The sequence below is a fragment of the Triticum urartu genome, chromosome 2 (genome assembly GCF_003073215.2).
Source record: "Triticum urartu cultivar G1812 chromosome 2, Tu2.1, whole genome shotgun sequence".
NCBI lineage: Eukaryota > Viridiplantae > Streptophyta > Magnoliopsida > Poales > Poaceae > Triticum > Triticum urartu.
In genome coordinates, this window is record NC_053023.1 from 724,982,688 (window position 1) to 725,001,071 (window position 18,384).

The 18,384-nt window shown below is 45.8% G+C and overlaps 2 protein-coding genes across 2 annotated transcripts; both read left to right on the forward strand.

Moving 5' to 3' along the window:
• The first annotated feature begins 735 nt into the window (after positions 1 to 735).
• LOC125540158 (rust resistance kinase Lr10-like) lies at positions 736 to 9,584 on the forward strand. Its single transcript, XM_048703745.1, has 3 exons — positions 736 to 1,730; positions 8,338 to 8,361; positions 8,539 to 9,584. The coding sequence occupies exons 1-3, from the start codon at positions 902 to 904 to the stop codon at positions 9,582 to 9,584; spliced, it is 1,899 nt and encodes a 632-aa protein (XP_048559702.1). The 5' UTR covers positions 736 to 901.
• Positions 9,585 to 15,663: 6,079 nt separating this feature from the next.
• On the forward strand, positions 15,664 to 17,422 carry LOC125534382 (3-oxoacyl-[acyl-carrier-protein] reductase FabG-like). The gene is made up of 3 exons (XM_048697632.1): positions 15,664 to 16,079; positions 16,606 to 16,835; positions 16,945 to 17,422. Exons 1-3 carry the CDS (start codon positions 15,749 to 15,751, stop codon positions 17,221 to 17,223), a joined length of 840 nt encoding a protein of 279 aa, XP_048553589.1. The 5' UTR covers positions 15,664 to 15,748; the 3' UTR covers positions 17,224 to 17,422.
• The last annotated feature ends 962 nt before the right edge of the window (positions 17,423 to 18,384 follow it).

The following is an 18,384-nucleotide window of genomic DNA, read 5'->3' on the forward strand; positions in this document are numbered from 1 at the left end:
TGGGGGCGTCATTCTTGGAGGTGCACACGGGCTCGAGGGACTAGAGGACGGTGACTTTGGTGGAGCGGTGCTTCATCTTACACATTGATGGTGGCGGATCTCGGCGGCGTGGCGCTGTGGAGACTCGGCGTCTGATGCGCGGAGATGGACTCGTGCAGGAGGTGGAAGCTGTCTGGCGTCACGGTGGCGTTGATGGCAGATAGGCCTGGCAAGGTCGGTGCAACAGTACAGCTCTGAAGATGGATTGGTGGCAGGCGGCTGCAGCGACCTCATACCCGGCAGGGGTCCTGGTTGAGAAGCACGCCGGACTGGTGGGTGCCCATACCAGGCAGGCGTCCTGGGTGGGACCTCAAATCTTTAGATGTTTAGGTTTGGCTGCGTGGTCTGTTTGGTATTAGGCCCAGACTTTCAGCGCCCCTACATCAACTGGATAGGGATAGCGACAGTTGTTGCTTGTTTTGGTGGCTTTAGACTTAGTGTTGTATGACTCTGTACGGTCTTGTATCAATAATTAATAAAATGGCCGTATGCATCGTCCAGATGCAGAGGCCGGGGGTCGTCCTCCTTTTCTAAAAAAAATGTATATGGTCCTTGTTAACTCCTCCTGGTTAGTATAATCAGGGAGGGATGCTGGTATATGCTTCTGTGACTTGGCAAGGAGTTTGATACATGTCAGTGTCAGGTCTTGGATTCTACTGTAGTGATGCAGTCTACAAAGCTTGATCTACAACGATGCAGTCACCTAGCTACTACAAAACAACATACAGGAGGTTTGCACCGATCCACGAACGGAGGAAGTTCTTACTCAGGCAAGCGCAACTTAGACTACTGACTTTCTTATGTCTTTGTAATTACAATACCTGGCTTACCTTCATCCATCTCGTAGTGCAGAAGCAGAAAGATGAGTATATTCCTTGTCACAGCCCTGGTGGTCTGCCTTGTCAGCCATGGAACCGACATGACCACAGCTTCAGCAGCTTGGGATGACCAAGATTTCTTCAGAAACTGTCCGCCATCCCGGTGCAGCAAAGATGGACCCGAGATCCGGTTCCCACTCCGGCTTGATTCCAGCAATACACCATCATCCTGCGGTGCAACATGTGCGAAGCTAGCATGCTCAGGCCAATCCACTATCATGCTTCACCCACTTCTTGGCCCATGCAATGTCAACTCCATAAATTACACCGGTGCCCTCCTCAACATCACCCCGCTTACCTCCGCGTGCACAATGATTCAGAATCTCATCTCAATAAGTTCACCACCGGCTGCTGACCACCACTGTACTTCACACTACAGCAGAACTGGAATGCTTGTAGGCTGCTCAAGGGAGTTCACGCCAAGCGGAATTACTCAGTATCCTGTCTATGATGACAGAGGTGGTTACTATGCTTCTGCCTCAGCTGCTGATACTATCGCTGGCCCAATCTCCTGCCTTAGCAACAAAACCCACTACTCGTATTTGGTGGCAACTGATGCATTCATGTATGATCTTCCATTGGACTGCAAGGTCATATCAGATGCCGCCCTCCCGATATTTGGCACAGGATATTATGGCTCCAAGCACGATGTTGAAGAAGGAGCCCTCCAATTTTATGACATAGCAGTCGACTGGAGTGAACAGGAGCCGTTATCCATTCCCTCTGAGTGCCAAAAATGCGAACAGAACAGGCAGCGCTGCGCATTCAGCTCACAAAGGAACGAAACATTCTGCTTGTCTCAACCCCATAAAGGTATCATTAATTTCTAACATCGAGAAAACCCATGCCATCCTATATTATCCTGTTAACTCCCAGTTTTGTAGTTTAAAATCATTGAGAATTTCCTATTTAGTGTACTCATATACTGATGTGCGATATTTCCATGAGTTTTGTTGTCAAATTATTTTGCATACCAGTAGAACAAACATCTGGGTAGCAAAAAGATTATAAGCTTGTGTAAATAAATTCTCATCTGAATCCTCTGAAATTTAAGAAACAAAATGGGGTCAAGTATTTTGATGCCAGAGACGTACCACTAAACATTGGAGAGAAACTTCGAGTGTTCCAAAAGTAGAAAAAAAAATCTAAGCAACTCTACCAAATACAGCATGACAATTATGGTAATGACCTGGGTTTATTTGATCAATTAGTGGACGACCATGTCTCACGCGTAACAGTATACTAATATAACTTTTAGCATTTACATGATAGACAGACAAAAACACATTTGAGATAAACACAAGCAATCTCTCAACTGTAATACAGTAACTTCAGAATTCCTAGAACGTATTCCAAGAACTTCAGGTTTCTATGGTTGCTATTGGACGTGAGCCAACATTTTACAGCCATGTTTGTTTCTAATTCCCCCCTGTACCAACTGCATTCCTAAAGTTTTTCGCTTACCAAGACAATCGGGTTGCAACGATTTAGGCCAAACCAAATCCAAAATACATGCTAGTACCTCATCGTAGTTATCTTACTAAATTCCACTAAAAATATGCATTGCTCTCAGGATTGTTCTGGCGAGGTGACATGCCAAATAACTGCATATGACAAAAAGCATTGACTCATGTCAGTAAACCCAAAACATGTATAGTTAGGCAGCTTGAATCCATCACCATCCATTCACTTCCAGGCATTATTATACGGGAAAATGAAGTACCAGAGCCTGATGCTGCATGAGCTGTACTAATATTGATGTAAATGTACTACTGTGCAAAAATAAATAGATCTGTATGGTGAAGAATATAAGATGGATACATATCACACAGAACAGAATAGCTTAAAGAACCACCTGGCTAGGAGAAATATAAGAAGCGAAAACAAGAAATGCATATGCATGATATGCCTGCAGAAAGTTTACCTGGGATCATGTGCGTCGCCATTGTGACATATGGTTGCCAGTAACAGTGCACGGTATATCAGATGGGTTTTGGGGGCATACAAGGGAGTTGGCCATGACAGGTTGAAGACATACAAGAAGGAATTTTCAAAAATAAGAGGTCGTTTCGACGGGTGATGGGGGCAAGATATGTGAGATTGTGACTGTGAGGTGGGATAAAACCCTTAATCCAACCAAGTTACCGAGCAGGGCCTACCCTTATGATTCTCAATCTTTCCCTAATCTTTACCTACTAATAAACCAGCTATTGCTTCTGGTCGTCCGTCGTGGTTGTTTTGCAGAAAACACCCTATAGTTCCCTGAAATCAACCCGCACTACAGGTTTTAATAAGTCAAAAAATGTTTCGAATTTACATAAAGCCCCTTGAGTTTTCTTTCGAAGCAGAGGGGGGCGGGTCGTGTGTTGCTGCCTGCTGGATCGAGGGGAGAAGAAGCACGCGCTATGGCTCTCCTCGGGAGTTCGGAGCGAGAGCTCGTGGACGACGAGCGCGGGGTGCGGCGGCGTACGGGCGTCGCGGGCCCGCAATGGGCTTGGCGGTCCTCGGGGTGCAGAGGATGGACATGGCCATCGGCAGGGCAGTGGCGGCCGAAGGAGGAGGGGCAAAGAGAGCAGCAGAAGGCGGACGCAGGGCTCGCTTGGCGCACGGGAGGCCGTGAAAGGGGTGGAGCTCGCCGGTCGCGTACGGACGCAGGGGCGGCCATGGGCTGCAGCGACCGGGCGCACAAGGTGAAGGCGTCACAACAGCTGCTGTTGCAGGAGACAGTAAGGGGCCCGGCGGAGGACACGGGGAGGGGAGGCAGAATTTGGCAACCGCGGCGGCCAGCAGCAGCGGTGGCGCTATGGCCATCCGGTGAGCAGAGGGCGGGCGCGGCAGCAGCGCACGACCCGTGCGAGAGGAGGGCGGTGGGCCACGACGGGATCAGGAAGGGGCGAAGCTCGGGCATAGCAGGAGGGCGGAGGAGAAGGTCGGGCGAGGCGGCACAAAGGCGAGCAGGCGGCAGGGGTCGAGGAGGAAGGAGGCCAAGGCGGCGGCGCTCCTGTGGCCGGCCGGCAGCAGAGGATCGGGAACCTCTCCCGATCGAGAATAGGATGGAGGTGGGGTTCGAGCAGGTGAGGCTGTGCGTGATGCGTGGGGTCGAGCGAGCGCTCACGAGAGGGGAGGCGGAAGGGGACGGACCATGGCGACAGCGAGGAGTGTTGCTGCTGCAGATCAGCTCACGTTGAAGGTTGTTGCCGCTTCGTGGATGTGTGGACGCGCTCGGGCGCGTGGATCTAATCCAGCTCCCACGCACTTGTGAAGAGGGGCTGCGCTGGGCGTCGGCCGCCTCGCGTGAGCTACACACGCGTCCCCTTGGTCCCACACCACCGCCTAGGCCTATCCCATCTTCTGGTCCAGTAGTTTCTTATCCACACGCGATCTCTCCTTATAGATTCATGCGCCCGTGGTTCCAAGCTTGCTGCACAGCTGGGGAATTAACAACATTTGCTTAGTCACTTGAAAATACAAAAGCTCAGGTTTTATACTCGGTACTGAATGTTTTAACCACCCATGCTGAATAAAATACTCCCGCCTTTTCTAAATATAAGTTTCTAAAGATTCCAGTATGACTATATACCGAGCAAAATGATCAATCTACACTCTAAAATACATTTATATACATTCATATGTAATCCATATTAAAATTTATAAAAAAACTTATATTTAGGAACGGAGAGAGTAGTACCTAGGCACTGAATTAAAATGGATTGGTAGCATATCATCAACGAGAACAGACCAAGGTAAAGACCGATCACACATTTACGTACCCTTTTTTCCTTTTTTTTTCCTCCCTACATCCGGATAGTTCCTAGAGCTGGCCATAGAGATATCATGGTTGTGTCAACTATAACTAAAATGGGATTAAGGCTATGCATAATAATATATTTGTAACTCCCTTGGGATTAAAATATGCACTAACATATTGAATTGCTCCGGCCTAATCTATACCTACTAATAAAAGAAATAGGTATTCTTAATGCGTCATGCTATTTTGTAGGAAACGGCGTCAAGTTTTTGGTAATAAATCTGTAGTACATATTAATCAATTTTTAAAATATCCATAGCTTTTTAACCCTAACTCCAAATTTAACATGTTATATCTGAAATTTGATTACAAAAATATGTAGAATCTGAATACGATATTATATTTAACTGTTATCATCCTATGCCGAAAGGGAGACGTCTTAAGATTGACAATATTCAGACGTGTTGTGATGGTAGACGTGTTGTGATGGTATGAACACTGAGAGCCAGCGTCGACAAGAGTGGGAAGAAGGATAAATAGAAACACAAATGAGATGCCATGTGTTGAAATAAAGGACATGGACCTACGAATTCATGGTTATTAGATTAGTGAGTGTTTTTCCATCCGTTGCAACGCACGAGCTCATTTGCATTGTATGCCGAGGGGGAGACGTCTTAAGATTGACAACATTGAAACGTGTTGTATTGATGTCAACATTGAGGCCAGCGTTGACGAGAGTGAGAAGAAAAATAAATAGAAACACATATGGAATGCCATGTGTTGACATAAATGATATGGACCTACTAAAGTTTGGACTCATGGTTATTAGATTGGGAAATGTTTTTTTTTCACCCGTTGCAACGCACGGGCTCATTTGCTAGTAATAATAAACTAGCGATGGTTTCTGGTCGTCCGTCATCGAGCTTTTTGCAAAAAAGTCCCTACTATTTTTTTATTCAATCCGCGGTCCTCATCATAAGTCAACTCGAACCGGTACAAAGGAAAAAAAAATAACCCAGCCCCGCCTCCGCCTCGCGGCGCTCTGCCCCGCCCCACTGCGCGCCGTCGGCCGCCCCGCTGGCCGCTTCCTGCCTCCCACCCAGAAACGGCGACAGCGTTTGCCAACGGACGGATCTAGGCGTAGGGGGGTTAGAGAGGCGCTCGGAAGGCCAATGAGGCTGGGGGCGCCGGATCCAGAGTTTGGGGTGGCGCCATGGTTGCTCGGTGAGCTCCTGCCAGGAAACATGGCGGGGCGAGATTTAAAGGGAGATAGGAGAGAGAAGGGGAAGGGAGTAGCGACGGAGTCTGCTGCTCACCGGCGAGGGCGACATGTGGGGAATATAGACGTTCCGTCCAGTCCGACTGACGAAGGATTAGGGGAGGGGCGGGCTGTGGAGACTTCGGGGTGGCTGGTGGAGATGCTGGCCTTGCCGGAAGGCCGGAGGAGGCGACTGGTGGCGGCTCGACATGGCTGCACTACACGGGAGCGGAGGCAAGAATTTGGTGGCCAGTCCGTGTGGATGCAGATGAGATCCAGCCGTGATGAGGGGGTGGGGTCTCATTTGACCCGCGCCCGATCCACTCTGGGGCGTAGCATCCGAGGACGCACCTCGCAGCGCCGGCTCGCATCGCGACTCTCCGACGTCGGGTCGCCGGCCGGCTGACATTGCTTTGCGGCTGTCGGAAGCAACGGGCCGGCCTGCATGAGGAAAGGAAACGGGAGGCAGATAGTTGTCACGGCCGCCGTGTGCAAGTCAGCTAGCCCATTGGCGGCGTTGCCGAAGCCCGCGTTGACGGCCACCAGCGCCTCCCCGTCCCCCTCAGCCGATGCCGCCAACAACCCAGGAACAACCCACCGACGCCACCACAGGTCGTAGCGGTGCGCGACTCCAAAGCAACTGTCCCTGCCTTCCCTCCTCAGCTACCAGCCTACCAACACTACTCTAGCACCGCTGCAACGCCGCTCTTGCTCCTGGGTTGTGAATTGTGATGATGGAGCGAGGCAGCCGATGTGCCGGACTCTACAGGCAGGGGAAAAGCAGAGATGTGGTGTTCCGCTGTGTGGTGTGGTGCCGAGAGAGATACAGATGGGGCAGAGATGTGGTGCTGGGGAGATAACGTGTACGACTTTGTCAGCGGAGAGTTGATAAACTGGGGATGGACGTGTATGACGCGTGGAGCCACCAGCACAGCAAGACTGGTTTCTTCTAGCAATCTCTTTTTGTGGATACTTCTAGCAATCGGCCTCTCGAAAAAAGTTTGGGTGATAACGTGTGCACGCATGTCGACAGATAAATGTTTTCCTGTTTTTAGTTACAGTTGATTTAGTTTGGATCCCGCACAGACAGAAAATGGACGAGACTTGTCTGTTCCTCTCCCGTGTGCCCATCCGTGCTCCCGCATACATGGCTTCATTTGATTGAAACAAAATAAAGCCCGGCCCCACCCTCTTAAAATCAGAGGGGAGATGATTAGATTAGAAAGAAAAAAGGAAAAATACAACCGTTGGATGAGGTGGGAACACGGATGGGAGCATGGAAAGGGAACAAGCAAGCCGGATCCACAGAAAATATCCCCAATTCCATCATGCACGCGTGCACGCATGTACTTGTTCTCCGACATTCACACGTTGCCCGATTTGGTGCTAAATATTTTCGTTATTAGGTTGGATACTTATGTTTGTCTCCCTCACAAATTCATACTGACTGAATATCTGGATACGAAAATAGGAAGATAACAAAATATTTATATATAGCATACACGTCAAACGAAAATAAATTCTAAACTTTTGTAGCAATAAATATCAACTTGAACTTCAAGCCAAAATACATGATTCTAATGCTTATGTGCAGTGTAATTAACAAAAAAAATTGAGTTTATGATGCATAATCTAATCAATTTATTTCTTAATTAACACATTCTAGAAAACTCTCACGAGGGCAAAATAATGCACATGAGAAAAAGCAAAGTTATGCAAATATGCAGTCAAAGCAAAAGAAAGCTAGAATAGACCAAATTACGTCTATCTGTGAATTGAGACGCAACAGACTAGGCAAAGACTTAGTCCTACATATATCGCAACAAAATAGCAACTTAAAACATCTATATGACGAGGACTTCACGGTCAACACACATGATAGAAGCATACATGTTTTGACGTTAGACATATACCGCGTTTTTGTTGTCTGATGATGTCACTAAATCAAAATAAGTATTATGTGTGTTTTATTATCGGTATGGTAATCTAAAGATAGAGTTGTTCACCCGATTAGTTAACTAGGATTCATGTCCCATGTTCCGAACTAGCGCCCCAAAGAATCCTATTGTCAATTGAACTATCATTTTTGTCATCATCAAACTTATCCTTTACCTTGCCAGCCTAATTGGGACAATTGGCATTTGCTTCGCAACGAAGCAAGTCAACTTATTTTTCTCCCATTGCAACGCATGGGCATGTTTACTAGTTGACCCTAAAGACTCAATCTGTTACTAGAGTTGGTAACGGAAAAAAAAAAACTCTGATCCTCACCCCATCCTCTCCCACACCCACTGGCCAGTGGCCATATATCAATGTTGGATCTGACTTTTATCGCTTGAGTTAATTAGTAGTTAATTTTCATTTTACGTACTAAACAAACAACCAAATCTTATTCGCATCTTTGATATTTGCAGGTTCACGTGTAAAAATCATTGCAGGTACTACTCCTATCCAAATTTTTATCTTTACTAAAAAAAGATGAAATTGAAGTATATATCTGCTGCACATAAAGTAATTAGCTACCTCTTCCCGCTCTTACATTCTCTCATCCCCATTACAATCGCTAAAGTGGCAATTTCCAACCCTAAGGAATATCCTGATTTCCATGTATTCAGCTACATCATCTTCGGCGGCATTTGTTGTTCTTCTGTTGATGGTGGCCCCTGCTCTCTATCTTCCGCTGAAGACAAGATACAATGAAGAGATACATTTGAAAGTCGAAATGTTTCTCAAGACATATGGTACATCAAAACCCACAAGGTACACTTCCTCCGAAATCAAGAAGATAACCAGACGATTCAAGGATAAATTAGGACGTGGTGGATTTGGGTGTGTGTACAAAGGTGAGCTACCAAATGGAGTTCCTGTGGCGATCAAGATGTTAGAGAAATCTAATGGAGAGGGGCAGGAATTCATCAACGAAGTTGCAACTATCGGGAGAATCCACCATACAAACATTGTCCGCCTCCTTGGCTTTTGCTCTGAAGGGACAAGAAGGGCTCTTATTTATGAATTCATGCCTAAAGATTCATTGGAGAAATATATATTCTCGGGTAATTCTATTGTTTCCCGAGAACTCCTGGCACCAGATAAAATGCTAGATATTGCTTTAGGCATTGCTAGAGGAATAGAATACTTGCATCAAGGATGCAATCAGCGCATCCTCCACTTGGACATCAAGCCTAACAATATCTTACTCGACTACAGCTTTAATCCGAAGATCTCAGACTTCGGCCTTGCAAAGTTGTGTGCACGGGACCAAAGCATCATTACCTTGACTGCAGCAAGAGGCACTATGGGCTACATTGCACCAGAACTATACTCTAGGAACTTTGGAGGGATATCCTACAAGTCAGATGTTTACAGTTTTGGCATGCTGGTGTTAGAAATGGTGAGTGGGAGGAGGAACACAGACCCAAGTATTGGGATCCAGAACCAGGTATATCTCCCAGAGTGGATCTATGAGAAAGTAATGACTGGAGAGGAATTGGTGCTTACTTTGGAAGTGACAGCAGAAGAGCAAGAAAAGACAAGACAGCTGGCTATTGTGGCACTTTGGTGTATTCAGTGGAACCCAAGAAACCGGCAATCGATGACAAAGGTGGTAAACATGTTATTGGGAAATTTGCAGGGTCTGCAGATGCCTCTTTGTCCCATCTGACAATCGCCGCACGCCATAACAAAAGATGAAGATCGTATCACCATAGTGTACTAGGCCTACATGCTTGAGGGATATATTTAATTCATGTACTCCCTCCGTTTCTTTTTACTCCGCATACAAGATATGTTTGAAGTCAAACTACGCAAAGTTTGACCAAATTTATATTAAAAAATGTCAGCACCTACAATACTAAAGTTATATAGTGAAAATTAATTTCATGATGCATCTAATGATATTGTTCCAAATTGTGGATGTTGATTTTTTTTCCTTATAAAGTTGGTCAAACTTTACTAAATTTAACTTCAGAAAAAAATTATATGGAGACTGAAAAGAAATGGAGGGAGTTTTAAATGCTAAACTAGATTAGATGGTAGTGCAATTGGTAGCAGTAGTATGTACAACTTGAAAGATTCGTTGTTTAGTCAGCTTCCTGGTGCATCTTATGAGCCACTATATTGTGATAACTATGAAGTAGAAACATATGTAATTGGATTTGATTTGCAATGAAGTAGTTAAAGAATGAGGAACCTGGTAGTTATTGTTGTGAATTATCTTCTGCACTATTTTTTGATTCTGTAGTACACTAGGCATCCCAGTTCCTCATTCCGAATGCAATTATGAAAAAAACGAAAGATGAGGTTATGTATACCTAAGCAAGCCCAGATTGCGCGGAGGAGCTGAGCTAGCCAATGGGAGAGAGCATGGTGGTGACCGGCGGCGACGCTGCTGCCGTCGTTGGAATTAACCACCAGCGCCGCCACCAATGGTACCGCCCCCCAGGGAAGAAAGGAAGACAGAAGGGGAGGAATAAAGTAAAATAATCTAGCTAACATAAGATACCACGCGAACGCCTCGCCGCACCCGCCGCGGCCGACTGGACGCGCCGCCACCGCCGGGGGCATGGCTTTTTTTTTCTTGAGACAGCCGGGGGCATGGATAAGGATGTCAACCGAACAGGCTCAACTACGCGGCCCATACAAAGTAGTAGTACAAAACGTTCATGACCCAGATCGACCAGCAGGGCCTGTCCACTTCCTAGTGCATGCAATACTCAAGGCCTTCAGATGGTAGTCATTTTTGCCCCTCAAAAAAAAAGATGGTAGTCATTTTTTTTGCGGGTAGATGGTAGTCATTTTGATATAAAAAAAAGGGTGATCCCTATTTCACTCAAATCGTTAGCCCCTTGCAACCACAAAGAAATGGTCACTCCCATCTTCTCACCAACCGTGGAGTTTTTACTTTTTTTTTCATAAATTCGTTTATTCAGAATATTTTATCTCTTGAACCGTGCGTCCAAATCTTGAAGCGATTTCACCATTGTATTTCTCATATGAAGACCTTCAAAACTATATTTCATGTCAATAGATTTCAACAAAAAATTAAAAAAATAAAAAAACATGTGACTGAAAAAAAGAAAAAAATACGCAAAAAAACTAAGAAAACAAAAACCAAAAAGACCGCAAGCCAAAAATAATAATGGTTAAAAATAGAAGAAAAAACCCAGAGCAGTGAAGCCCTTTTTTTCACTTCTTTTCGCTTTTCAAGAAACATAGTTGTGCTTCTTGCGGAAGCAACGATATGCCTCCACACCAGAAACAAAGTAAATCTATGCTTCTTGTGGAAGCAAATATTTTTTGCTTTCTGAAAAGCACAAATGTGCTTCTTGCTGAAACAAATCACAGTTTCTACGTGGATGCACATATATTTTTCTTTCCGAGAAGCACATATGTGCTTCTTGCGGAAGCAAAAAGAAATCGTGATTTTTTTCCAAACCTAGGGAAAATCCAAAAGCTAGAAAACTCAGAAAAAGCCCATCTAGAACCCGAAAGCGCATATAAAAAATAAAAAAATCGAGAGAGTATGTGGCAGCAGCTAGACGCACCACTTGGCATGCTTTATGGGCACCAAAGGTGACCCCTGGAGGTCCCTGCAAGCGGTAACCTCGAGTTAGTTGCTCGCACATAGGTCGTTTCGCATACCCTCCCGCGCGCCTATATGGGCCGGCACATTTCGCTTTTGTCTCCCCACCAGTTTTTGGGAAGATTCTAGAACCTTCACTGAACTAGCTTTTTCTTGTTTCCTTTGTGTTTTCTTTTGGTTTTCCTTTCTTTTTATTTTTTATTTTTTTACCTTTCCATTTTATTTTTTCCCTTATTCATACCCAAGAACTTATTTTAATTAAATTTTAAACTCGTGAACATTTTCAGATTCATGAAGTTTTTATAAATCCATAAATGTTTTTTTCAAATTCAAATTATTTTTGAAAATCATGCAAAAAGAACATAAATTTAACGAACAATTTTTAAATTCCTTAACATTTTTTTCCATGTGTGAACATATATTTGAAATACAGGAACATTTTTTAAATTGTGCATGTTTTTTGAATTTTGAGAATATTTAAAAAAACATGAACATTTTCTGAACTCGGATCATCTTTTGAAAGCATGCACTATTTTTTAATTTATAAACATTTTCGTATTTTGCGAAGATTTTTCAAAATCACAAACAGTTTTTGAATTCACGAAAATGGCGAGAATTGACATGCCCAGGATTTGTCATATTGCTGAAGGAACATTGTGATGCTACATCAACGTAAAATAATGACAATTGCTAACCCCAACATAATTTGCCATCCTGAAAAGTGTTCTCTCAAATTGTGTATTGCCGCCAACTCGTAGTTCCCTAGAGGTGTGTGTGCATGAAAGCGAGCGCTTTGACATTCGTGCAGGGGATTTAGAGGGCGAAACTACTATGCGGACGACTTGGTGTGGACGAACTGTGGACGATGGAGGATCGAACGGTCATACCCAGTTGTCCACTACGCATGGATGGCATGATCTGCTGCATCGTGTAGAAATCGTCCAGATCCTATCGTGTGTGTAGCAGCGTTGTTTAGAGGGCCTCGGCTGCGCCTGCAAGTCACGAGATTTCTGACGTCATTAGAGCAATAGAAGATGCAGATGCAACAAAAAATAACTAACGTTTACATCTTTGAGGCCCAAAAATCCTTAGATGACGTAGATGCAAAAAGGATTTACATCTCCGTCTCCTAGAGATGTATAATACAATACCTCACAATGCAAATATACATCGCCAACCGCCAATTGCCGTTCCATTTGCTTCCCTTCCTTCTTCCTCCTACCCCACGTCGCACCACCACCGCCGCTTCGCGCTAGATCCGGCACCACTGCCGCCCCAGGTGCCAGCTCCCACGTTCCTCCGCCTTCGGCCGCCACTCCACTGCCCGCCGCCACCAAATTCGGCCCTCGTCCATCGCCTCCCCTCGACCAGCCCTCGGCCCTCGTGTCTCCGCTTGTCACCGCCACTCGAGTCGCCTTGCCCCCCACCTCGTTGCCCGCCGCTGCCGCTTCTCTACCCACCTCCGCACGCCGTCGCTCCAACCTTGCCCGACCCCGCCTCCGCCCGACCTCGCCGCCCCCGCGTCGTCTGCCCCGTCGCCGCCGCCTGACCTCGCCGCCCCCGCGTCGTCCGCCCAGTCGCCGCCACTTCGCCGCACGCCACGCCGCTGAAGAAGCTTCCAAAGGGCAAAACAAGGTCCTTTGGCGAGCGAGCGAAGCCATTCGGCAACTTCAGCGTGGAGTTCTCCATCGGCCGACACTTCTTGCTCGACACCTACCCCACCGCCCACGAGGCCGCGCGTGCCTACAATGTGGCAGTGTGGCGTGCCGGAAGGCCGAAGACGCACCTCAACTTTCTGGAGATTGAGATCCGGGCGGATGCGGAGATGCTCGTGCCGCAGGGCATTCAGATGGAGGAGATACCGAAGAAGAAGGCGAAGAAGAGGCCGGCCATTATCGTTGGTCCCGGTGATAGTAACGAGGCGGCGATGGCGAGGTTTGCGCGGAAGAATCCGGAGTATGTTCAGGGCGAGCAGGGGTACTTCTGGAAAGCATTATGCCGAGCAAAAGAAGAAGAATATGGAGGACGAGGCCAGCCCCTTGACAAGTAAAAATAAATTGTAAATGGCCTCCGCACATGACAAATTCCGCGGCAACCTCCGCGCCAACACGAACGCCATCAAATCTAACACTGCCAATCTCGACGATCTGGCTGCATGGTGGCCAGATTTGGAGAAGCAAGTCTTCAAGATCGGCCTGGCTATCGATGCACTCCAACAGGAGCGCACATCATCTTCTGCACCACATGGCGAGGAAGGGCTCGGCCCGCACACTGCTCCTCTTCCCAGGACAACCTGTGGTCACCTCGACCCTGAAAATGGCGCGATCGGGCTTCCTCATGGGTCAAATGACCACGTCGATGATTTTCTTCATCAAGAAATCTCTGTGATGCTCATCCACTATCAAGTTTTTCGGCTATGAGGTTTTCTCTCCGTGGATTAATCTTTCGAAGAGACGCTGCTCTAATAACTTGTAAAATTTCACACGAAGTATCCAACCAACTCAGAAGGCGCGAATATTTATATCCGGAGCTATCCCGAGTGGGAAATGACCATTCAGGACATGACATCCAGCCAATGGCCACCCAACACATAGCTAACAGTCGAATTTCAAACGCACCTGACAACTTTACTTGAGCAACAAGTAAAGTCGACTCATCATTCGAACAATTCTCTCTCAACCCAGAAGGTCATCATCTCTAGCTGACAAGTAAATGCCTCGAAAAACAAAGAGATTTCTCTCACATCTCACTTAGAATATGTTTCGGTGAAGCATCAGATAAACATAAGTTTCGAAAAACTTTGACCGCACTTAGTAGTACGGCGGTCATGTGACTCAAATAAGAGAAAAAGAACTACAAAAGAAAATGCCACGGCTTCTCTTCGTCTTCTTTCTTCTCCGCTGCAGCCAGCAGTCTCGGACCATGCTCTGTAGCAATTGCTTCGCATCGGCATTTTTTTGGGTTCACTTCCATCATGCAATATCTTCTATAGCAATCTTCTTGATTGCCTTAGCATTCTTCTGAGTTTGTAGCAAACTCCTCTAAACACCAGGGACCTAATCTCTCCGTGTGCACTAGCAAACACATTAGTCCCTCACTATTTCTGTCCAACAGTCTCTAAAACTCTCAGGGAACTCAATGGCACCAACATGTGCAATACTGGTGATGGACTTCGGTTCTTCGAGCATGACATGGCTTGCAGGACCAGCCATCAGCATGTTTTATGTGTTTAGAGGACGAGGACAACGTTGAGCATATCATGACCCGGTGCATCTATATGCTTGGGAAGTTTGGCACAATGTTTGGGAACTACTCCGGGTTAATATGCAAGGGCCGCTACCGATGGACACAACCAGAGTGGTGGTTTAGGGAAAGCAGGAATTTCAAGACTGCAAATAGGAGAGGTTTCGACACGTTGATCACGGCCGGCGGTGACTTGGTCCCTTTGAAAGGAATGTAATGCAAGGGTATTCAGTAGGGTACAATACCAAAATGACACCGATGGAGCTATCTGTTCATGTGTTGCAAGAGGTGGCCTAGTGGAGGCAAGTGGGTGTTGGTGTTGGTGGTCTACAACGTTTTATGAGAGATTAGTCTAGATTGATGTTGGTGTAAGGCGATTGTTTCTGGTCTGTCCGAATGTTTGCATCCATGATAGACTTCTTGTAAGTATTTTTTTTCTTTTTATAAAAATATGGTACGTCTTTGGCGTATTTTTGAAGAAAATAGTTCTCAAAACAAAAAGGATGCTATCTGATAGAGCGCAGGTATCGGTGGCTAACATGTAACCTGGATTTTGGATCCGCTGCTGGTACACATCTGCATGGCTCTATGGCCAGTGCGCTAGTAATAATGCTCTGAATGGCTTGTTGTGATTTTTGAGCGGGTACGGAATCTGAATGACTTCGGTGGTCACTTCTGAATCTATATTCTTGAAAACTCTAATTATAGAGAGTACTCAATTATAGGAGTACGCAGCAGATTTGTTTTTGATTTAGCTCTTTTATTATTAAGAAGAAGGGATCGGGCTCGTCATCGACATCCACGTGGTACTCGCCCAGAAAGCCTAGTTGGAGCTGAGTCAGTCGAGCATGTGTTCAACATGCGCGTTCAGCATTCGGAGGAGCCTTTACAGCGAAGAGCAAAAATGATTGATTTTGTAAGCAGAGTGGTCTAAGTGCCTAGCGAAACCAAGACGACCGGCAGTGCGTGGTAGGAAGCAGAATTTAGCAACCCGGCCATCGATGGCGTCGTCACGGCCGGAGACGGCGGGGGGAGCTCTATGGAGTAAGCTGCAGGGGCAGGTGGTGCTGGTGACGGGCGCCTCCTCCGGCATTGGCCGCGAGTTCTGCCTCGACCTGGCGCGCGGGGGCTGCCGGGTCGTCGCCGCCGCTCGCCGCGCCGACCGTCTCTGCTCCCTCTGCGACGAGATCAACGCGGCCGCTGAAGCCCCCCTGGCGGTGGCCGTCGAGCTCGACGTCGCTGCCGGCGAGTCGTTCGTCGAGGCCGCGGTGCAGAAGGCGTGGGACGCCTTCGGCCGCGTCGATGTCTTGATCAACAACGCAGGTGTACGAGGTACATATTTTGCATGCTCTAGTGATCACTGATCAGTGCTTCTTTTCTAATCTTGCTCTCTTAAATTTACAATTGAAAACAACTTGGTCGTCATTTTGTTCGGGTTAATGCTTCTTCTTTGCATGCATGTTTGTACAAATATTCCAGCAAAAAATCACGCAAATATACGCATGTTATGCAAGTCAAAATAAATTGTGTTCACAAATAAATTGTGAAATGAGGAGGTAAGAGGACCATGTTAAAACTGTACAAAGAACAATGAAATTCACGCAAGTACAAAAGGACGAGAAGATTTCAATCGGGTGGCTATTAATGTTTCCTAGAGTTTGCTAACATTGGAAACCCTTCCAAATTAGAACTCAACAGTATGCTTTTTGTAGTACAACATTTATATTATTCTAGTTAAATCCGTAATCAACATTTATATTAATACCCACTCCGAGGAAGTAAGTGTGTATGCCATGCCATCAAGCTCCGGGGGTGAAGGAAAAAAAGAACTTATAAGTATGTGCTTTGCGTAATTCAGGAGGTGTGCATTCGGCGTTGGATTGGCCGGAGGACGAGTGGGATAAACTCATGAAGACCAACCTTCGGGGAGTATGGCTCGTGGCCAAGCATGTGTGCAGACGCATGCGTGATGCCAAGCTCAAGGGTTCGGTGATAAACATTTCGTCTACTTCCGGTCTTGATGGTGGGATCACACATGGCTCCTTGGCATACTCAGCCTCCAAGTCTGCCGTGCACTCTGTCACAAAGGTACATAACTACATATATATACTGTACTAGCTTGAGCAATGAATATGTATTGTGTTGCTTTCCGATCATAATAATGCTGTAATAAGCATTTGAATATGATTTTTTGCAGCTAATGGCTTTGGAATTAGGAGCACATGGCATTAGGGTGAACACGATTGCGCCAGGAATCTTCAAGTCGGAGATAACTGCTCCCTTATTGCAAAAGAGGTGGCTGAACGATGTCCTGTCAAAGATTGTGCCACTTAAGAAAATTGGTACTCCTGATCCAGCGTTGACGTCGCTGGTTCGTTTCCTGATCCATGAAACTTCGTCGTATATAAGTGGCAACATATTTGTTGTAGACTCAGGCCTCGTCCTGCCTGGTGTCCCAATATTCTCTTCTCTGTAATTTGATTGCTCGACCTTCTCTCTACTGCCGGTTTGTGGTATTCCATCAATTATTGTCCTTTCTTTGTTATTATACCATTCGCTAATCCGACATATGTATCATGCAAGCGTACGTGCTTGCTTAAAATAAGGTTGATGTTTTCCGTTGTCTGGATGATGTCGCTCTCGTCGTGATCATGCATGTGTTTTAAGTGCAGAGTGCGAAAGAAACATAATCATTAATCAACCAGCGTCATTACAATCTTGTTCACAAAGAGTGTCAATCTCATCAGGAACACACTGCAACCACACAGCAGTTTTGGACAGCGAACAGCCCGTCATATATAGCAAGAGCATGGCTAGCTTTATTCTGCTCGTGTTTGATGAAGGTCATTTATCATGCTGGCGGGTCTGCCCAGTTTTGTGCATCCGTAATGTCATTAGGGTATTGCGTTGTTGCAGATGCCGGATGTAATTGGTATCTTCGTGATATTAATATATTTTCTTTATCGAGAATCATGCTGGTGGGTCAGCCCAGTTTTGTTATTTCCTTTCGGGGGACTTGCTGGAGCTAGGAGCAGTTTCGTCGCGCTTTTTATTTTATTTTTATCCTTGTAGCTCCGAACTTTATGGTTTTCATTAATAAAAATCGGAAGTGTGTGAAGCCCTTCTTTTATCAACAAAAAAAATCATGCTGGCAGGTAGCTAGCTGTTGCTTCGTGTCTCCCAGAATTGCAGGAGTCCGCGATCTATTGGCCTCTACTAGTTCCTTGATCATATGCACCGACGTGTTGCAGTCCATGCGAACTACTCCCTTCATTTTTGTATACAGGTATTAGGATAAACATTAATGTCGGTTTAAGCCAATGTTAAAAGTTAGTTTTCCTCCTTGTTTGACATGTCAATTAATGCGTATTTTCTTCTCATTGGTTTATTAATACAGTGTATGCAAACGAACATTCTCACTTTCGCATGCATGCAAGGGTTACTAATGTCTTTAGTTGCTAGCACGAGGCAAACCCCATCAATTTTGTCTCTATTACTATTAGTGGCCTTATATAGCTGTAAATTGTAATTTTGATAGTGGTCTTGTATACAAAAATAGGGGAGTATAAGCTTGTCCTTGCAATGATATTGTGGTTGGTAACTATAACTTTCAGTTTCCAGAATGCTGAGACCAGAG